The sequence below is a fragment of the Dendropsophus ebraccatus genome, chromosome 1, assembly GCF_027789765.1.
Source record: "Dendropsophus ebraccatus isolate aDenEbr1 chromosome 1, aDenEbr1.pat, whole genome shotgun sequence".
Taxonomy (NCBI): domain Eukaryota; kingdom Metazoa; phylum Chordata; class Amphibia; order Anura; family Hylidae; genus Dendropsophus; species Dendropsophus ebraccatus.
Genome location: NC_091454.1, coordinates 160,238,977 through 160,259,422, shown reverse-complemented (window position 1 = coordinate 160,259,422; position 20,446 = coordinate 160,238,977). Strand labels below are relative to the sequence as shown.

The window sequence follows — 20,446 nt, the reverse complement described above, 5'->3', positions numbered from 1 at the left end:
TCAGCATTGCATTTATTGCTGTTCATTTCTCTTGTACCTCCTACCCCTTCCCCTCTTGTTTACTTTGAGGAACAAACCCAGTTTAATGGTTATTAGACTTCAGTGACCTGGTATAGTCCAAAGTGGAGTGCAGCTTTGGATGTCAGTTTGTGTTGCACTGTGACCTAGTGGACACGTCCGTGACATTGCCTGTATTGTCAGTACAAACTGATGGAAGCTCACTGCTGTTTTTCTGCGTGCAGTTCATTGAGAATATGGGGAGATGGTCATCGATTTTTAGTAAGATTATCCTTATCCAGGGATTTTCTTTACCATTTGTTTATGTCTTTACTTATTCATTTAGAAAACATGTTCTAGGTAGCCAAGCTTTGCATTGTAGACTATCATATTGCACTCTATTATTGATGCTGTGATATAGCTTGCTACGTATGTGATCTACAGGAGCACATAGTTTGGCAGATGCACAGTGGTAAAGGAAACATGGGATCATTGAAGTACTTATTGTTTAGCCCCCAAACAGTTACATTGGAATAACCTTCCTGAAAATGTCACTGGGGTGTATATATTGTATTATAACTTTTTGATGCAAAACAGCAGTATTGGTTGTTTTCCTACTTTAGGATAGCTTCACATGTACCGAATCACCGTATCGCAGCAGATTTGATGGTGCAGATCCGAAGCAAATTTGATCTAAATAACTGAACACAGCATCAAATCTGCACCCTCAAATCTGCTGCGGATCCTGTACGTGTAAACACACCCTTAAAGGAAACCAATCGGGCTGATATGGTTCCCTGAACCGCTGTATACAGCTCCTGCAGCAGCCGCGGCACTTACTGGCCATGGCTGCAGCAGGAACTGTATACCCTTAAAAAAAAACAGTTTAATCACCCGGGCGTGTGACAGGCAGAGACGGGCAGTTAGTCATCTGGGCGGCTCCCCGCCCATATCTAGTCACCGCGCTCTGTCTCTCAGCGCGCTCAGAGGGATGATTGACAGGCAGAGGCGCCAGTAATGGTCCTCTCTGCCTGTCATTCATCCCTTCTGAGTGCGCTGACAGGCAGAGAGCGGTGACTAGACACGGGCAGGTTGCCGCCCAGATGACTACCTCTCTGCCACGCACCCTGGTAGTAAAACCTCTGTTTTTCTAGGTATACAGCTCTTACTGCAGCTGCGGCCGGTACGTACAATGGCTGCTGCAGGAGCTATATACAGCAGTTCAGGGAACCATATCAGCCTGATTGGGCTGATTGGTTCCCTTTTTAAGATTTTTTTTTTTTTGTCTAATTCGTTATCTGTATACTAAAATAATCCGAAGTTTTGCCAGCAGTGCACACACCATATAGTGTAATGGATTACGATTGTCCAAGAATGAACATGTTTATTATTTACCACCTGCTTTTGTAATTTATGGCCACTTTCCTAATCTGTTGACACATTGTTTTATTTTCCCTTAAAACTACAGCACTTAGCTTTTATTTTACTGTGTCTGCATGTTCATATGACCCATGTGTCTGCCTAATGTACAAAAACAGATAAAAGGGAAAAATGCCGTCAGAAAACCAATTTAAAAAAAAAAAAGTTTAAATGCATTGCTATTATTGGTAAAATAAAATCTATGTGATGCATTCCTTATTGAAGAGAGGTACATACCAATATTGGCACAAATAATAAAGGAGTCATAATAAACCCCAATGTTTTACAGATTTAATTCAGTTACATAGCTTTTTTGTATTTGTTATTTAGCAAAACCAAGACTTATAAAGATGTATTTTGTTACATAATCTGTAGGTAACCGACTGCTGACAGCCACTGATTACTTGCAATTATGGGCACCACCTTCCAGTGATATTCTAGAAGAGGATGAGGATGATCTTGACGGAGACGTCATAGAGGATAAAGTTCAACCTGCCCTGAACGACTGGAACTGTATCTGGCAATGCAAGTAAGTTGAGATGAGGGTTTGGTCATGCTGCAGTAGTCGTGAACATGTTCTAAAATTACAAATGTCATTTGTTGTGTTACATATCATAATATTCTTGTCCTTATTCTATAAGTCCTTTAGAAATAAGGTGTTTATTAGCATCTGTAGGCACATAAAGTAATCAATATACAGTTGTGCTCAAATGTTTACATACCCTGGCAGAATTTTTGCTTTCCTGTCCTTTTTTCAGAGAATATGAATGAGAACACACAAACATTTTTTCCCCACTCATGGTTAGTGGTTGGGTGAAGTCTTGAAGTCTTTTGTGGTAGTTGTGGATGAGGCTCTTTATTTTTTCTGATGGTAAAGCTGCCCATTCTTTTTGGCAAAAAGTCTCCCATTCCTGTAAATTCCTTGGCTGTCTTGCATGAACTGCACGTTTGAGATTTCTCCAGAGTGGCTGAATAATATTGATATATTGTCAGGGGACTGAGATGGCCACTCCAGAACCTTCACTTTGTTCTGCTATAGCCGGTGACAGGTCAACTTGGCCTTGCATTTTAGTTCGTTGTCGTGCTGGAACGTCGAAGTACGTTCCATGTGCAGCTTTCGGGCTAATGAGTGCAAACTTACCTCGAGTATTTGTTGATAACATGTTGCATTCATTTCTCCTTGATCTTCAAAACAAGTTTCCTGTGCCTTTGTAGCTCACTTATCCCCCAAAACATTAGCGTTCAACCTCTTTACAGTAGGAATGGTGTTCCTTTCATCATAGGCCTTGTTGAAACCTCTGCAAATGTAACATTTATGGTTGTTCCTTTCAGCATAGGCCTTGTTGAAACCTCTGCAAATGTAACATTTATGGTTTCTCTTTTTAAATCGAATGACAACCAAAGACATCCAAATGAACCTGATCAAAAGTTCACATACCCTGGTGGTTTTGGCCTGATAACATGCACAGAAGTTGACACAAATTGACAAAATTTTCGGCCATATATTGTTTCGGGTGCGAAGGAAAACCCACAAATGCTGTAACATCAGCTGAAATACAGGAAAAATGGTGTGGCTTTTTGAAGATGCACAATAAGGAGGCATTTGTAGTAAAATGGGCTGTATGGTCAAGTCCGCAGAAGAAAGCCATTACTGTGCAAATGCCACAAAGTATCTCACCTACAATACACCAAACAGCACAGAAATAAGCCTCAAAACTTCTGGAACAAGGTGATTTGAAGTAATGAGACCAAAATCGAACTGTTTGGCCACAACCATAAACGTTACATTTGGAGAGGTGTCAACAAGGATTATGATGAAATGAACACCATTCCTACTGTAAAGCACAGGGGTGGATCATTGATGTTTTGGGGATGTGTGAGCTACAAAGGCATAGGAAACTTGGTCAAAGTTGAAGGAAAGATGAATGCAGCACATTTATCAGCAAATACTGCAGGTAAATTTGCGCTCATCAGCCCGGAAGCTGCACATGGGATGTACTTGGACGTTCCAGCTTACAACGATCGAAAACGCAAGGCCAAGTTGACCTGTCATTGGCTAGAGCAGAACAAAGTGAAGGTTCTGGTGTGGCCATCTCAGTCTCCTGACCTCAATATCATTGAGCCACTCTGGGGAAATCACAAGCACGGTTAATGCAAGACAGCCCAGGAATTTACAGGAACTGGAGGCTTTTCACCAAGAAGAATAATCCGCTTTACCATCTAAGGAAATAAAGAGCCTCATCCACAATTATCACAAAATACATCAAGCTTTAGGAACTGGGGTATGTAAACTTTTGATTAGGGTCATTTGGATGTATTTAGTTGTCATTATGATTTAGAAAGAGAAAACTCAGTAGTTTGACAATAAATGGCTTCACCCAGTCACTATCAATGAAATGTTTTTGTGTTATCATTCATAATATCTGGGAAAAAAGGACTAGAAATCAAAAATTCTGCTGGGGTATGTACACTTTTGAGCACAGCTGTAGATCTCCATCATGAGTTTACTCAGAAATGGAGTGTGCATGGTAATGGGTGCAGTGTGTGTAAGTTCTCAATGGGGAGAGTGCACAGAGTCACTGTTGCTTCTACTATCTATTCCTATCTGACTAAACGTTTGAGCCATTGAAGTAAACATAGGGGCGTGGATCTCAATGCACATATACGTCAGCAGACGATTTAGATAAATTGCCACAGTGAAGGGCAGAATCATAATGCGAATGAACCTTAAGGGAAAAAATAGTCACAGTATGAGTACTGCTGGCAAACAGCCCAGCTCTGGTCCCACCTCCTCAATGTACAGAATGAGAAATGCAATATAGAGACACTCTCAGGGGCTCTCAACAGCAATAGGAGCAATGAAAGTGCTTTGTCACCACTCAATTAACAAGAGTTAGTGTAATAAATAAATCATGATAGTTTTTGGAAACCTTTTAAAAGTACAGATATACTTGCAGGAGAGAAACTGAGCTTTTTTCTTAAACATTAAGTAGTAGTAAAATAGTTCCCTTTAGGGTACGTTCACAGGTACTGTACCCACAGCGGATTATATGCTGCAAGTTCTCAGCAAAATCCGCTGTTTACCTGTCCATTCACTTTAATGGGATGACATACTCGCAGCGGGATTGACATCCCGCTGCGAGTATGTAGAAGTCAGCGCCCTTAACCCCTGCAGCCTGGGAAGATACTATTCCGCATTGCTTTGGGTGCTCCCGGTGTCTTCCAGCACTCAGCCAATCAGTGCGCTGCGGCGGGGCAGTGCACTGATTTGATTAGCTGAGCGCCAGGAGCACATAATTGCGTTCGTATCTATATACTGTGAACAACGACTGTTGATGCTGGAAGATTTACGAACAGTTAACAAGGCTTTTGAGGTCAGCTCAAAAGATGCGACCAATGACGTATGAACAAATTTTTTGATTCTTGCTGCATTTACCCCAGAAGATTCTCTTAAATTCAAACAATTTAACAGTTTGTTACATGTTAATTGGCCCGTGTAAAAGGCCCTTTAGTCTGTGTAGCCTCACTCCTGTAATCTGTCGGATTGGCCAGCCAAATGGGAAGTGGAGCATGCTTAATGATCACAACAGAGGTCCAGATTGAGACCTGGTGCAATCCAAACTTTTGGGATGTCTGGGCAGCATGTCCAATAGTTTATATAAATGACAGTAATACTTATGCATATTTTAAATTGAGAACTCATTTTTACAGGATTAAAAAAAGTTTATAGAAAAATAAAGCATACGAATATTTTAAACACTGTTGGCAATTTCTGGTAAATGTAAAAAATGGTAAATATTCAATCCAAGAATCTCTGTTTTCAAAGGGGTAGTCCAGCCAGGACCCCTTTTTTTCAGAAAGCCTGGGCAAAGAGTTGGTGAAAAAAAATTAACATCCACTTACCTCCCTGGCTCCTGCACTGCCATCCGCATTCCACTCTTCTGGTGTCTGTATTGTGGCCACTTCCTGGTATTGAGACAGGATTAGAGACGTGATGTGGCTGGCCCACTTAGCCATTTAGCGGCAGTAGTGGTGTTACGAATGGCTGAGAGAGCCCATCATGTCACATCTCAAATAGCCAGAGTGCCGGAATGTGGACAGGAGTCAAGGAGGTAAGTGAATATTACTTTTTTTTTTTTTTCACCCACCTCGTTCCCCCGTCAATCTGAGAAAAAGGGTTCTGGCCAAACTACCCCTTAAAAAAATGTATGGCTTTTTTCTTTGTTTTAGTGAATCATTCAATCTCTACTGAGCTTTATATGCATTTTCTTTCTAGTGTTACTGCCTCAAGTGTGTTATATGTCACCCAGCTGGCAGTTTAGGCTCTATTCACATTAACATAAGTCATGAATCTAAGTGCTGTGAATATGGAACATATATGTGCTTCATGAAGAACTGATGCTTGCGTCATGTGACATCCTGTTGAGCTTTCCTTCATGAATACTTTAAACTAGTGTAACTCAGAAAAAAACCTACCCAACGCGTAGGATGAATATTGTGCATTGTGAAAAATGGGGCCAGTTTTGTTACAGCTGTTTATTGGGGCAAATAATTACAAGCCTGTATATAATCCACTATATTTTATTGCTGGTATGCACCAGGCTAAAATAATTTGCCATCTATCATTTAGGCTGTAGCATAAATGATTAATAACCTACTATTACAGGCAAGTTCTCTTTATTTATTGATCTAATTTACATATGTTGCAAAACGGCAGACCATGGCAATGAATATTTCATGTCTCTCTGCTCACAGAACTGCAGTGCCTGTGCTTTTGATGAAATGGTCCCCAGACGGTGAATACTTTGCAACTGCAGGGAAGGTAAGATATGTCTGCTGTTTGTTAAAGGTCACTGGTCAGAAAGTAGGTGACTATATGTGCAGCATGTGGTAATAGTAATAGTTAAAATCAATAACGAAAGAGTGACCCTCCATTTTATAGTAGAAACCCTTGGCTATTGCTGATTTGTTGTACAGCTTCAATAGGGAACCTTCTTTTACAAGTGTTTTTGCTTGGCTGTATCTTGAAGTGATATTGACCTTATTTGAATGTAATACTCACATTATTGTTTTTTTCTATATTGGGCAGGGAAAACGGGGAGAAAATATAAATAAAACCACATAATGATAAGGAGTTAGATTTTCTGTCATATATATCTTAGCAGCTTTAGCGATGCCAGATTTGGTTGTTGTCTTCTATCCTCTAAAGTCATGCTGCAGTATCCATGATTATCCAGGCATATGATTCTGTGACAGATGGCAACGTTACACTTCCAGCTAGAAGGCGTTTACTGCCTCCGCTTCAGATGGCAGATTGTTTCCAGTTCCATCATGGGTGTGACTCATCTATGCGGGCCTTGCGCCCTTAAATATCCTGACCTAAGGGATCACCCCTTTGCAGCAATCCTCCTAATTGTGCAAAAGAAGCCTAGAACTTGTCAATGGTTCTAGCAGAAACTGTCATTTTGTTCTGCCCAAGATATGTTTAGGGTGCCTTCACACCTACCGTATCGCAGCAGAAAATCCGCTGCGGATCCGCAGCAGATTTAACTAAATGAATGTACACAGCATCAAATACGCACTGTCAAATCCGCACTGTCAAATCCGCTGCGGATCCGCAGCGGATTTGACAGTGCGTATTTGATGCTGTGTTCATTCATTTAGTTAAATCTGCTGCGGATCCGCAGAGGATTTTCTGCTGCGATACGGTAGGTGTGAAGGCACCCTTAAACTGGTATTCAGAGGCTTATTTTTGCATCTAGCAATTTTTTTTTAAGTTTTCAAAACAGCTTTGTTGCATAGGTTGTCCTCCGGGTCCATTCACACGTGCAGGATCTGCAGCAGATTTTATGCTGTGTTCCTCCATTTGGTTACATTGATATCTACATCATCGGATCTGCTGCAGATCCTGTTCTCGTGATTGGCCCCTTAGGGTTGTTTCAAAGTTTCTACACTTCTGTCCTTCTGAGACATCCTTATTCAGGTGAATGGAACTGGTGTCTTACACCAGCCTTTTCTTCATTCTTCTGGCTCTGTAAGTGATATCATTTATGCGCCGCAACGCTGGGAGGGAGGTAGTGGCTGGAGGTATAATGCTGTCTCCAGCCACAAGAGTGGTTGACAGGGCTAACCAGTGGCCTGGTCAATCACAGCGCTACATTTAACTGTATACACTCCTGATTAGGAGCGCACACAGTTAAAGGGCCAGTGCCAGCACCCAGTGGCACTTGCCTGGGTGCTGACACTCGCCCTGGTGGCCATACAATCCGGAATTTCAGACAGCTTCTGGATGTCAATCTGAAGCTGTCTGGAATTCTGGATGCTCCCATAGGGTTGCAGTGTAAGACCGTTTAGTGAAAAAAGGATGTGTATGTTTTTTAGAACATCTATCTACAAGTAAACTGTTGAGGAAAGGGATCTATGTAAAGAGCTCCTAGCTGATCTGTATATACATTGCTGAAGTTGGACTGTTGGCCACACAATAAACACAATTTTCCACACAGGACGACTGTCTTCTGAAGGTCTGGTACCCTCTGACTGGATGGAAATCTTCTTTTTTACCTCAAGAAGTTCAAGAGAAAAAGGGAAGCTCAGTTGATGTCAACTTTTCGTTTGTGTACCTGGCCCACCCTCGATCAGTGATCGGTTTCTCATGGAGGAACACAAGCAGGTTTATGCCAAGGTAAAACAGTTGTGAGCTAAAGCCAGAAGTAGATACAGCTGAAGTATACGCCTTTCCTTCATGTTTCTTTTTCCTTATGAACCCACTTCTGATTATGGCTAAAAGAACTGAAATACTGCCACAGTACACTTTGTGTGAACCCAGTTTACAGGTCCCCTTCACTGCTAGCAATACTCTGCTACATAGTGTTCATAGTGGCTGAGCCATAGTGACTTGAAGGGAACTGAACAAGAATATTATTAGGCACGTCTCTCTACTTTCAGTAATGGCCCAGATTTGAAGGCACATAATCTGCTTTTCCTAGAATCTGCTTATACTTCAGTTAACTACCATATAACCTTCATCACATTTGCTAGACTTCTTTAATTGAGCATTTAATTCTATTCCAGGGGATCTGTGTGCAATGTGCTACTTACATCCTGTCAGGATGGCATTTGTCGCCTGTGGGCGGAGACCCTTCTGCCAGAGGATAGTCTTCTTGGAGGCCAAATAGTTGATTATGGCAGCTCCAGCAGCAGTTTGTCAAATGTAGGGAAGCAGAAGGACAAGATTGAACATGCTCTTGAGGTAAGTTTCATTTTTATGTTTATGATATGCGTTCATGAGCTTTCAGCTAAAATTCTGCAGCTGTTTGTAAACTTTAAGCAAGCTACTGTTGACCAATGTTTTATTGTTTACCACATCTGGAAGTTAATTGCATTCTGACAGCACATTTAGTTAAAGAGAGACTGTCAGTAGGTTTTTGCTGTGCTATCTGACGGTAACATAAACTATTGACAGAGAAGATGATGTATCACTTGTTCTTTGCAGCTTATTCAGAGAGATCCTCTTGGACAATAAGTAGTCCTCTCCATTATGTGCATGATCACAATAGTCCTGGATATTCATGAGAAGCAGAAAACCCCACCCACCAGCTAATTAGCAGTTATCTATCCATGCTGTGTATAGGCAGTCAGCAGCTGGGGGGTGTCAATGAGCAGCTGGGGGGTGGGGGGAGGGGTGTGGCAAGAATCCTATTCTCCTGCATATTAGGAGAATGGGTGAACAGAATAATATAAGAAATACACAGCATTTCTGTCACTAGTTTTTGCTGCCCTCATTTAAGGCACTAAAAACGTGACAGATTCCCTTTAAGTTAGCCATACACCTTCAATAACTGATGGCCGTTATTTATCTCTCTCATCCTCTCAACGTCCTCCCCATGCACAGGAATGTTCAGCACAACCTAGTGCTCTTGTGTTCTCTATGGAAAGGGAAGGGGTAAGCCAGAAATCCTTGACTGCGGCTTATCTCTCCTGGTGAAACATGAAAATGTAAATTAAATGATTCCAGCAGGTTACCCTATCGATTAGATAAGTAATATATCACATGTGGCATAGCCCTGGAGTGGGAAATGTGAGGCTATGTCCCTTAAAGAAGCACTCCCTCCAATTTCTTTTATTAGCTGAAGACTGACTGACAAGTATACTGACCCATGATGATTGCTTTTCCACGTGTTATTTTGGTGCTCCAGTGCTGTTCAAACGTTTTCTCCGGCTGTCCTGCATGTTGACAATCCGGAAAACAGAGCTTTTATAGAGACGCATTGAAGACATTGATTTCCAGTCTTCAAAAGCACAGGAGAATGAAGAGGGTCTGAAGAGATGTGATGTCAACACCAGTGGAATCTGTACGAGTTCGGAGCACCGGAATAACACTGGGCCACAGGAAAGCGATCATCATGGGTAGGTATACTTGTCAGCCTCCAGCGGGAGAGCCAATAAAACAAATCGGGTGGAGTGCTTCTTTAAACACAAAAATGTCATAGTCACATGGTTAAGTATCTAGATTTCCTGCACACTTGCGGATTGCTGGGCTCCATTTCCTCCATTGATGGTAGTGGTGTCTTTTTCTGATATGCAAAGCTTGACTTAGTTTCTTAGCTACACAGCAGAAACATGCAGTGTGGCTTGTGTGATAGTTCGGCATAGATGCTCTTGCTGCTCCAGGTATATTACTTCTGACATAAACGCAAACTTAAGTGGGTCTAGGACAAAAAATTCAATCCAATTTTACAGAGGATGAAAGATTTTTTTCCCATCTATTGTTTGTTCTTCATAGGAAGCTTAACCCAGATGGTAGCACATCTTATGTGATGATTGAACTTGAATTGTTCTGTGTATTTTCTAAGGCAGATATCTTTACCACTTATAAAATGTTAAAATGTTTATTGTTTTCTATCTTATTCAGACAATTCATCACTTGAAACACTTGAGAAGGGGCAGAAGACGGTCTTCTGTTCTGGCTGCTCACACAGAATTGCTACCAAGTCAGCCAAGCCAGCAGGAAGCCCACAGGCACATCTCGCATCATGCTAATTCTTTGTGTCATTTTCACATAGCAGCAAGCATAAATCCAAACACTGGTAAAGTGGAAGCTTATTTATGTCATTCATCTTTCTGTAGTTTTATGTTATATATGCCTCTTGTCTGTGTGTAGTATTTTAACCAGTTCAAGACCATACACATTTTCTTTTTTTTCCCCCAAACATGTTCAAAAGCTGTAGAACTTTGTTTGTTTCCTTGTTCAGTTATTAAAATAATTTATATGATGCATAGGGCTTTATTTTGATGTCATTTGTATATTAGTTATTTTAGTATTGAAAGTAAGCATTTTATTTTTTTATTTTTCAAAATTGTCTCCTTATTACTAAGATAGAAGCTGCGGATTGGTTTGTGTAAGAGGGTTTTATGATGATTTGGATTTATTTACTTATTTTTAATAAAAATTTATATTGACACATTTCCAACAAAATATGACCCCCAGTTAGCGGGAAAATAGTCAATAAAAAATGTCAGAATTGAATAAAAAATAGATGACAGCTGACTAGTAGTGTGTAATAATTCAGAACTATTCAGAACATTGTCAGGAGAGCAGAGAGAGCGCTTTACACAGGGAAGTAAACAGACGCGGTAGGATGGACTAGATCGCCTGTGTGCAGGGATCCGGTTTGCTGCAGGGATCCGGTTTGCTTTGGGGGCTCCCGGCCAGTCAGTGGGGCAGCACACAGATTGGCTGAGCAGGACATCCAGTTTAAATCACCGCCACATTCCCCGTGTTGTTGTGTCCAGAAATTTGACATCTCGCCCGTGGCACCACTCAGCTGTAACCTGGACTGAAACCTTTTCCAGCACCTGATTTACCTATGTTCCAAACTTGGTGCCGATAGGTCCAGTTGTTTGACCGAAGAACAGAGAACAAGTCCATTTTTCTACATGTGAACATAGCTTTAGATTCGTGTCTGTGTGTCTCTATTTCTCTCTCTTTGTGTTATATAGTTATGAAAATGTTCTGTACTTTGTGTGTAAAAATAAATAATAGTATTGTTAAAAATAATGATCTCTTTTTGCCTAAAGTTAATGATCATTGTAATTTTTTCAGATATTCCTTCTGTCTTGGCTGGACCAGCTTTTAATCTGGAAGAAGGTTCAGGAGGTTTCGTAGTCCACTGGCTTAACAACAAGGAATTGCACTTTACATCTTCCATTGAAATATTCATACAGCATCTGAAAACCATTGTGGAGCAGCAGTCAGACACCGCTGAAGATGAGGAGGAGGAGGAAAGTGGCTTATTAATGAACCTTGATAATGGTTAGTATAATTTGGCCTTAGAGGAGAGCCATAACAGTAGTTTTCAGCTTACATTTTTGTGCTGAAGGCCGATATGCTGAGGATTTTTTGTCCCCACATGTTGATGGGTTTTTTTTCTTTCCTCCAGTTTCCCTATTGACAACCTGTAGGCATTTAATATGTATCCCAAATTTATATATAAACTTTATTGCTTATATTCCCAGTTTAAACAGGGTGATGTGCAAAAAATGGCAATACACTTTTAGCACCACTTAAAAGATGTGATCAGCCAATGAGCGATAGTTTTCTCGGTGATAGGTGTCGCGTTTACTTGCGCCAATAATCGGCCAAATGAGCATTTCTAGGAACCCTTGTTGATGATAATCAGCCTGTGTCAAAGGGCATTTACACAATAAAGAATCTCCTTCTGATGGTGTAGATGATGTTATTCATCTAGGCATAGAGGATGTCCCCTTCTTACAGATACAGTCCTGCTTTTAAATCATGGGAAACATCTTTTTATTCCCCCCTGATTTACTTATATATGTGCTTTTTATCCTGCCCCAGTCGGCCTGTGTAAAATAACCTTAGGCTGCATTCACACGTCTGCAATATTTGTCTGTAATCGGAGACAAATGTATATCCCATTTGGGGGGGGGGGGGGGGGTTGGTGCCTTTTTAACACGTCCACAATTTTTGCCAGGTAAAAAAAAAAAGGACCTGTCCTAGCACAGACTGTAATTGCGGCACAGACACACCAATAGAAGTCTATGGGATCTGCATTCTTTGCAGAAGTTACATACATTACCTCCATTACCTTTAGTGCCCTTTTTATATTCTGTCTTTATTCATCTGTGAGTTATGGTTATATTTTCTGTTCTCATCATGTAGAGAGGCTCAGTGTTCATCACTTCATATCTACAGACTTCTCAATCTCTGTTGTAGGTGAGCCAGAGGGGGAAAGGTCTTTGACTGGATCTCCTGAGCATGAAGAATCAGACAAAGATACAAGTACGAAAGCATCTTCACCTGGTGCTACTCTTCCTCTACCCACCGTTTTATTAGACCGGAAAATTGAATCTCTCCTCACAGAGTGGAACAAGAATGCAGACATGCTCTTCACTATTCACCCTGTGGATGGTACTTTTTTACTATGGCATGTTAACTATTTGGATGAATATAATCATGGAATCTTCAGACAAGTTCAGGTATTATTTTCTGATGTACTACTTGTTACGTACTTAAGCTGATATGGATTTGCCACTGCAGATTTAATCAGTCTAACTAATTAGCTAAAATCAGTAGTATCAAGTCCACAGCGGAAAAGTACATGAACACACCCTTTAAGGGGCTTTCCCATCTTGGACATTTATGGTATATTCACAGGATATGATGTTTAATATATGGTCCGCAGAGAATACATTATGGGAAGGTAGATGCACATTTACTAATGTCTGTCTCTCCTTTAGAAATATCTATCCTATAGAAATATGTAATAGAAGAACTGTGGATTACTGACCAGGACATGCTGACCCTTGCCACCCCCTCTTGGATAAAAAGGCATTGAGCTAGTTTATCTCCCCAAGCCTTTAGCAACATAGCTACAGGGATTGTGCTTACATACCGTATGCATTGTTTTGACCACAGATCTGGAAGCTACTTAGGTATATACTTGTTAATGGCTTGTCTGTGTGGGTTAATATTAGACCTGTAGGCCTATTTATAGACCACTATGGCAACTGCACAGCCTAGAGGAATAGCTAAAAATTCATCCCCCCCGCCCCAACATCGTCTGTTGTATTATAGATATGCTGTCTCTCAGTCTCTGTCTATTAATCTATCTATTCATTTGTTTATGGGGAGACAAGCTGGCACCAAAGGTGTATCTATAGTTAATCAGTAGTTAACTTTGTACCAATCATTGGTTTTCATATATTTCATAGCAAAAAAGGACTGTGGTAAATGAAAATGTAAATGCAAAAATCATGCCTTTTCTATTTACAGTGTAACAATTATATTCACTGTATGGTGCGATGATGTACCAATCTAGTAGTGCAACACTCAGTCCAGATACATAAGTGGTAAACCCATGTCCATAATGAAAAACTTACGGCCCCTCAGTGAGGATCACAGTGCCTCTGATGCCAGGATATGTACTGTGCAAGGCTAAAGCAGAGGGGTTACCGTGGTTCAGACGTTTCCTGGTTGTTTTACCACTCTCCATCTGTCAGCTCTCCATCACTCAACGCGTTTCCTGCTAGGAACATTCATCAAGAGCAATTTAAGGAGCAGTGTATAGTGATGTTAATTGGTTTGTTTTATTGTGAAATGTATTTTTGATTGTCCTTTCATTTATGTTTGTTGCCTATATAGTTTTCTTTTCATTTAGTAGCAGATTTATAGGATCAGATAGTCACATACTTTATTTTCTTTAGCTTTTTTGGAAGCTCTGATGATTTCCCCAACCATCAGTGCCTTTGAATCTCCCTGTAATAAGTGGACACATTGTATGCTTGCAGTTCTCCCATTCTTCTATCCTGAGGCTTTTCTGCCAGTATATAATGTGTCTTTCTTTTTCCATTTTGTATCTCTAACTCATCTAAACAAAATAACCGCCGGCACTACCTCCAGAGCATTTTTCAATGTTTTAGGCTCTATCAGGGGTTGAGTAATGGCTTCAGAGTAAAAAAAAAGTGAAACATAACTTTCTTGAGGGCCCCCCCTTACACTTACATACTTCAGTGGTAAAGCACTAAAGGCAAATAACTTTATTTTTGTAAAATGTACCTATTTGTGACCATTCGATCTGTCCTTTAGACCATCATCTGTCCTGACATGTCTGTTTTAGTAACTAATTGTATTACCCATATGTAGGGATACACTCCTGTGCCAAGGGGAATGATATCCTTGTTATCACTTTATTCCTATCCATTTATAGGGTGAGACCCATTTCCCAATACCAGAGCTGATGTAGCAATTCTGGGTTCATTTAATGAGCATTTTACATGGCCCAATAACTTTATGGCCAGGGCCAGACAAATTACTGATGAATCGTTCATGGGCCCTTCACTTACTTGATTTTTAGGGCTGTGCAGTCTCAACAATTAGCAAATATATAAGTGATTGCCCAATCATTGGCTGATCAATAGGTCTTTTACATGGAGCAATAATTAACCTGTTTGGCTACTATTTGCTCTTTGTAAAAGGAGCTTACAGCTAGAGATGAGCGACTTCATTTGCTTTGAATCTGCAGCTTCAAATCTGCGCCATCAAATCGGCTACAGATCCTGTACGTGTGAACGCACCCTAAGGGTACAAACACACACCGTATACGCAGCTTATTTACTGCTGCGATACGCAGCAGATTAGATCTAAATAACTGAACACAGCATCAAATCTGAACCACCAAATCTGCTGCGTATACGGTGTGTGTGTTTGTACCCTAACAAAGCATTAAGCCGAATGCTGAACTTACCAAGTGCATCGTTTTATTAATGCGGTAAATTCACTCATCTCTGATTACAGCCAGATACTGTAACATTCTATTTTTTCTAATCTACTTCTATTTTCTGATTTTGAAATTTTTGTGTAATTTTTTTTTTTTTTTGCACGTAATTATGGGGGGGCCTGCACTGCTTTAAACAGTATTTAGAGAAATGCTCTACAGCAAGCCCTGTGGACAAAGCAACAATAATGCAGAGCTCTTCCATTGACATGAATGGGATAGTGCTCTGGGCACGCTCTATGACCTTTGAAGAGGTCATTCCACAGGAAAGGTGAGTCTTAGAACCCTATTACACCAAATGATTACCAGCCGTATTTGGCCAATTACCGGCCGTTCCAGCCTATAATCGTTTGGTATGATAGCACCTGTTAAAAGACCACAATCAACCAACATGCATGCGTTTACACAGAGAGATTTATCCGACAAATTTTTTAAGCCAAAGCCAGGAACAGACTATAAACAGGGTGCAGGTCATAAAGGAAAGAATGAGATTTCCTGTCTTTTCAAGTCCATTCCTGACTTTGGCTTCCAAAATTGGTCAGATTAATTTGCCTCTGTAAATGCACCATAATGTTGGCTAATTGTGGTATTTTAGGTTGACAAATGATGACTGTGACAGTCTGCTGCTTCTCACTCTGCTCCCACTTGCTGTCTGTGCATGTAATAGCACAGGCAGCAAGCAGGGGACGAGGAGGAAGCGAGGGCTGATCTGCCATGTAATATGGCCCTTAGCTGTGAACAGCATATATTACATAGTATATATTATATTTACTGTATGACACTTCATAATTCTGTATAGATCACTTTCCAGAACCCAACACAGAACAGTTCATTTTTAGTTTTAGGCTTAGTGGTTAAAACGAAAACTCCAAGACTTCAGGATTATTTTTAAACATAGACATTAAAAAATATTTTAAAAAATCTCTAAAAATTCTTAAAACATGTTTACCTTATTAACAAAAAATGTTGTTTAAACAGTAGGTAATTTTTTGACAATAGATTCCCTTTAAGAGCACAGTTAGTTAACCAGGCTTTATTTAACCAGGGCTTAAGATTTATTCCAGGGCTTAAGATGGCATAGCAGGTGGGTTCCACAAGTAAGAGCAATAGCGGTTTCAAGCCTGTGCGTTTCTTCGGGCTTGCATATAGGTTAGGTTCACCTATTTTGTTTTTGGACGCTTAAAGGAGAAGTCTGGTGAAAATATTTATTAAAGTATTGTATAACCCCTGAAAAGTTTTACAAATCACCAATATACACTTATTATGGAAAATGCACATAAATTGCTTTTTCCTCTTACTACTGCATCAAGGCTTCACTTCCTGGATAAAATGGTGATGTCACGACCCGACTCCCAGAGCTGTGCGTGCTGTGGCTGCTGGAGAGGATGATGGCAGGGGACACTGAGGGACACAGGGCACTGGAGGGACACTGAGCATCCCTCTGCCATCATCCTCTCCAGCAGCCACAGCCTGCACAGCTCTGGGAGTCGGGGCGTGACATCACCATTTTATCCAGGAAGTGAAGCCTTGATGCAGGGAAAAAAAGCACTTTATAAGTATTTCCCATAATAAGTTTATATTGGTGATTTGTATAACTTTTGGGGGCACTACAATACTTTAATATTAAATTTCGCCAGACCAACCACGTTTTTGTGTAAATTAAAAAATGTTTTAAAAAAACTGATTCGCTTCAATGTAAGACAGTGGAAAACAGGTCCTGACAGATGGCATACAACTGCATCTGCATTTGCATCCATTTTTTCCCATAAAAAGGATATGCTAAATGGACAGAAAAAAAAACACAGTGGAAACCTAGCTTTACTAGGAAAGATGTTCTACCATATTATTTTATAGAGAATTATATTCGTAAATCAGGCAGGTCAGGAGTAGTGACAGGTTTGTTTGAAAATAAAATGTAATATTTGTATAGCTGGAGCCTACAGTATGAGTTTATGCCTAGCTGATCATTTATGTGTTTTGTTTCCAGGTTTCCTTCTCTTCTCGGATACCTGTTGCTTTTCCATCAGGAGATGCCAGCTCATTAAGCAAAAACATAATGATGTATGCTTGTACTACCTCTGCCAAGGAAGCTGCTTCTGCTCTTCTGCAGAAAACGATGATGGCAAGTGATGTACCTGCAAGTACTTTGAATGCGCTTCCAAATGCAGCCAGTATGGCGCCGACTGTCATGATGGTTTCCAAGCATATTGATGGGTCCTTGAATCAATGGGCTGTGACCTTTGCAAATAAGTCTGCCTTTTCCTCAGTGCTCACGGTGTCACACAAATTTCGGTATTGTGGCCACAGATTCCACTTGAATGATTTGGCGTGTCATTCTGTACTTCCCTTGCTGTTGACTTCATCTCACCATAATGTGCTGGTGACTCCAGACTCTGATGTTAATCCATGGGATATAGACTATAGTGGTGGTAAAGTAGGGGATCCTGTAAAGAATTTAAAAGGTTTCCCAAAGCAACATTTTAGAAATGCAGCTACTCAAACTTTTCACGACCCAAATGCAATTTACAGTGAACTTATATTATGGCGGGTTGATCCAATTGGACCTTTATCATACAGTGGAGGAGTATCTGAACTAGCCCGCATTAACTCTCTTCGTACTGCTGCCTTTTGTAATGTGGCATGGCTTCCAACACTTATACCAAGTTACTGTTTAGGTGAGTGTCTTGTAATATATTTTGAGATTTACTCTGTGCTATTAAAGGAGAAGTCCCACGAAAGTAAAACAAAAACAAACATAGCGCTATTAGCGGCGTTGCTATTCTACGTGGCGGCAGTGAGTGCGGGGGGGGGGGGGTGCATGGGGAGCTGCCAGAGTGATCGCTTTACCAGTCCCTGTGCCTCCAGATCGCCGTTCCTAGATCCCACTGACGGACGCTGCCTGTCATTCTCGACTAGAAACCGGGTACGCCGCATACCCGGCTTCTTCAGCTGCAACGCCACAGCTTGGCTGAGCTATTGCCCGCTTAGGCAGTCAGTGACTGGCTGCCTGCTGTCGGCTTGACCCAGGAGCGGCGCTAAGGGGCTCAAGGTAAGTAAACTTTATTATGTTCCCTAACCCCTCTTCCATCCTTTTTTTTTTTTAACTTTCAGGGGACTTCTTTAAATCCATGTGGCTCAATAGCTAAATACAATGACTTTTGTATGTATATCAATGAATATGAATCTGTCAGAAGAAATGTACTGTTCATAGTATCCTGTTGTACAAAGCTCCTCACATACCGGCCTTAGTACCTGACCAGTCAGGAGAACCGTGTTCTGACTTTGTTCTCCTCAGCTCTTTGTAATCCTGAACAGAGCTGAAATGTAACTTTAATCGCTGCTGGCTGTGTTTGCCAGTCACAGGGGAGTAGACCCAGTTCGCCAGTCACAACGCTACAGCTTCTAGTCATGGTCCTCACATACCAGCCCCGGGACCTGACAGGTCAGGAGAGCAGCGTTCCGACACTGTTCTCCTCAACCCTATATGATCTGATCTGAAAAGTAACCTTAATCGCTGCTGGCTGTGACTGTTTTGCAATCGCTTCGGCTTCCAGTCATGCTTGTTTTACCCCCCTTCCCCCAGTACAGGGAGAAGTCTTGCACTCAAGTTTTCAATCAAACCTGGCCTTTAGGAGGGGGCACAGCAATGATAATACATTCCTTTTAAGGCGATAAGAAAAAATAAATAAACAAATGCTAACGTTAAGATTGCATTTTCTTCTGCAGTGTGTGGTGGTAAAGCATCTTTATTGAGAATTGCTTTTATGAGAAGTCTTTCTATCAAACCTCAGTGGTTTATAATGGCATAATAGTGTGTCTGCACCCATTGTTTTATAACACCATTGCTTTTTTTGCTTTCAGGCACATATTGTAATTCCGCCAGTGCCTGCTTTGTAGCCTCTGATGGGACAAACCTGAGGCTGTATCAGGCAGTGGTGGACGCCCGAAAGTTACTTGATGAACTCTCAGACCCTGAGTCCTCTGTAAGTTTTATATTGAATATTCTGAACTTTGTCTACAATGGTACATTCTGTCAATGTTACTGTGAAAAGAAATAGTACAGTTGTTTGGTGAAATGTTAAATCTTAAGGTCCGTCTACACTTTATGCTTTTGTCAGCTATACCTGCTGCTCGTGTATGTGAAGGGGTCAGACGTGATATTTAAAAAAAAAAAAAAAAAATCACTGCTCTACTTTGTGTGTGAGGCTCCTGGCTCCCATCGGCCCCCATCAGCCAATCCGTGCACGGCAGCACTGGGAGTGAGGGGAGCCTTACACAGCCGCAGCGCTGAGCAGGTAACGTATGCTGCAGGCAGGCCGGGGCTGTGGGCGGCGGGATGCCGTATCAGGCACCGCCATCTCTGTTATAAATAGAGCCACTGGTATGTCACGCGACCCGCAGATTTATTTATTCCTATGGAGCTGATGGAAAGAACAGAGTACAGCGCTCTTCCGGTGTACTTGGCTCTTTCCGTCGCTTCATAGGAATAAATAGAGCAGCAGGTCGCATGCCGTACCAGCGGCTCTATTCATAACAGAGATGGCAGTGCCTGATACGGAGATCGGAGGGGGGTACAGAGGTCGTGATTTCAGCAGTAGTCAGGGACATGTTGTGTTATTTTCCTGGTATAATTGAAATATTACAGGCTCTTTATTTTGTATTGTTTATTTTAGAAACTAATCGGTGAAGTGTTTAACATTGTCAGCCAGCAGTCTACAGCCCGCCCTGGTTGCATCTTTGAGCTTGATGCAATCACTAGTAAGGTATGTCACCCTGTACATTTATTCTTTCACTACGCATGGTTTGAATGTGGTCCATGGCAGTGTTAGACTTTTTTTTTTTTTTTTTTTTTGGGGGGGGGGGGGGTTCTTAGTTAAAAATTAATCAAAGGAAAGTGAGAATAAAACCTTGAGGCTTTGTTCACACAGTAAAAATAACTGCACAATGGCATTAACTTTGAGGTAAAAATCTGTCCATATTTTCAATATAATAATGTGCTCCATTAAAGTCAATGGGAAATTAACCATCAGTGCACACACAGTATTAGATAACTGCCGTAATTGATTATGACTGTCATAATAATGAACATGGTCATTATTTACCTTCTGTTTTTGAAGAAACTGCTGTTTTTTTCCCATTCACACATTTTATTTTATTTTTATTTTCACTTAGAATTACTGGCCAGATTTTGGCATTATTTTACTGTATGTGGACATAGCCTGCAAACCTATATC

General features: G+C 40.9%; 1 protein-coding gene across 4 annotated transcripts in view; it reads left to right on the top strand.

The window, feature by feature from the left end:
• DMXL2 (Dmx like 2) overlaps window positions 1-20,446 on the top strand; it is a 79,934-nt gene that overhangs the window by 18,294 nt on the left and 41,194 nt on the right. For all 4 annotated transcript variants that reach the window (XM_069982980.1, XM_069982971.1, XM_069982961.1 and 1 more), the window contains exons 5-14: window positions 1,792-1,945; window positions 6,172-6,238; window positions 7,920-8,098; window positions 8,488-8,665; window positions 10,328-10,502; window positions 11,519-11,728; window positions 12,653-12,915; window positions 17,200-17,887; window positions 19,074-19,195; window positions 19,886-19,975. In XM_069982980.1, coding sequence (XP_069839081.1) covers window positions 1,792-1,945; window positions 6,172-6,238; window positions 7,920-8,098; window positions 8,488-8,665; window positions 10,328-10,502; window positions 11,519-11,728; window positions 12,653-12,915; window positions 17,200-17,887; window positions 19,074-19,195; window positions 19,886-19,975 — 2,126 coding nt within the window. The remainder of the gene's footprint in view (window positions 1-1,791; window positions 1,946-6,171; window positions 6,239-7,919; window positions 8,099-8,487; window positions 8,666-10,327; window positions 10,503-11,518; window positions 11,729-12,652; window positions 12,916-17,199; window positions 17,888-19,073; window positions 19,196-19,885; window positions 19,976-20,446) is intronic.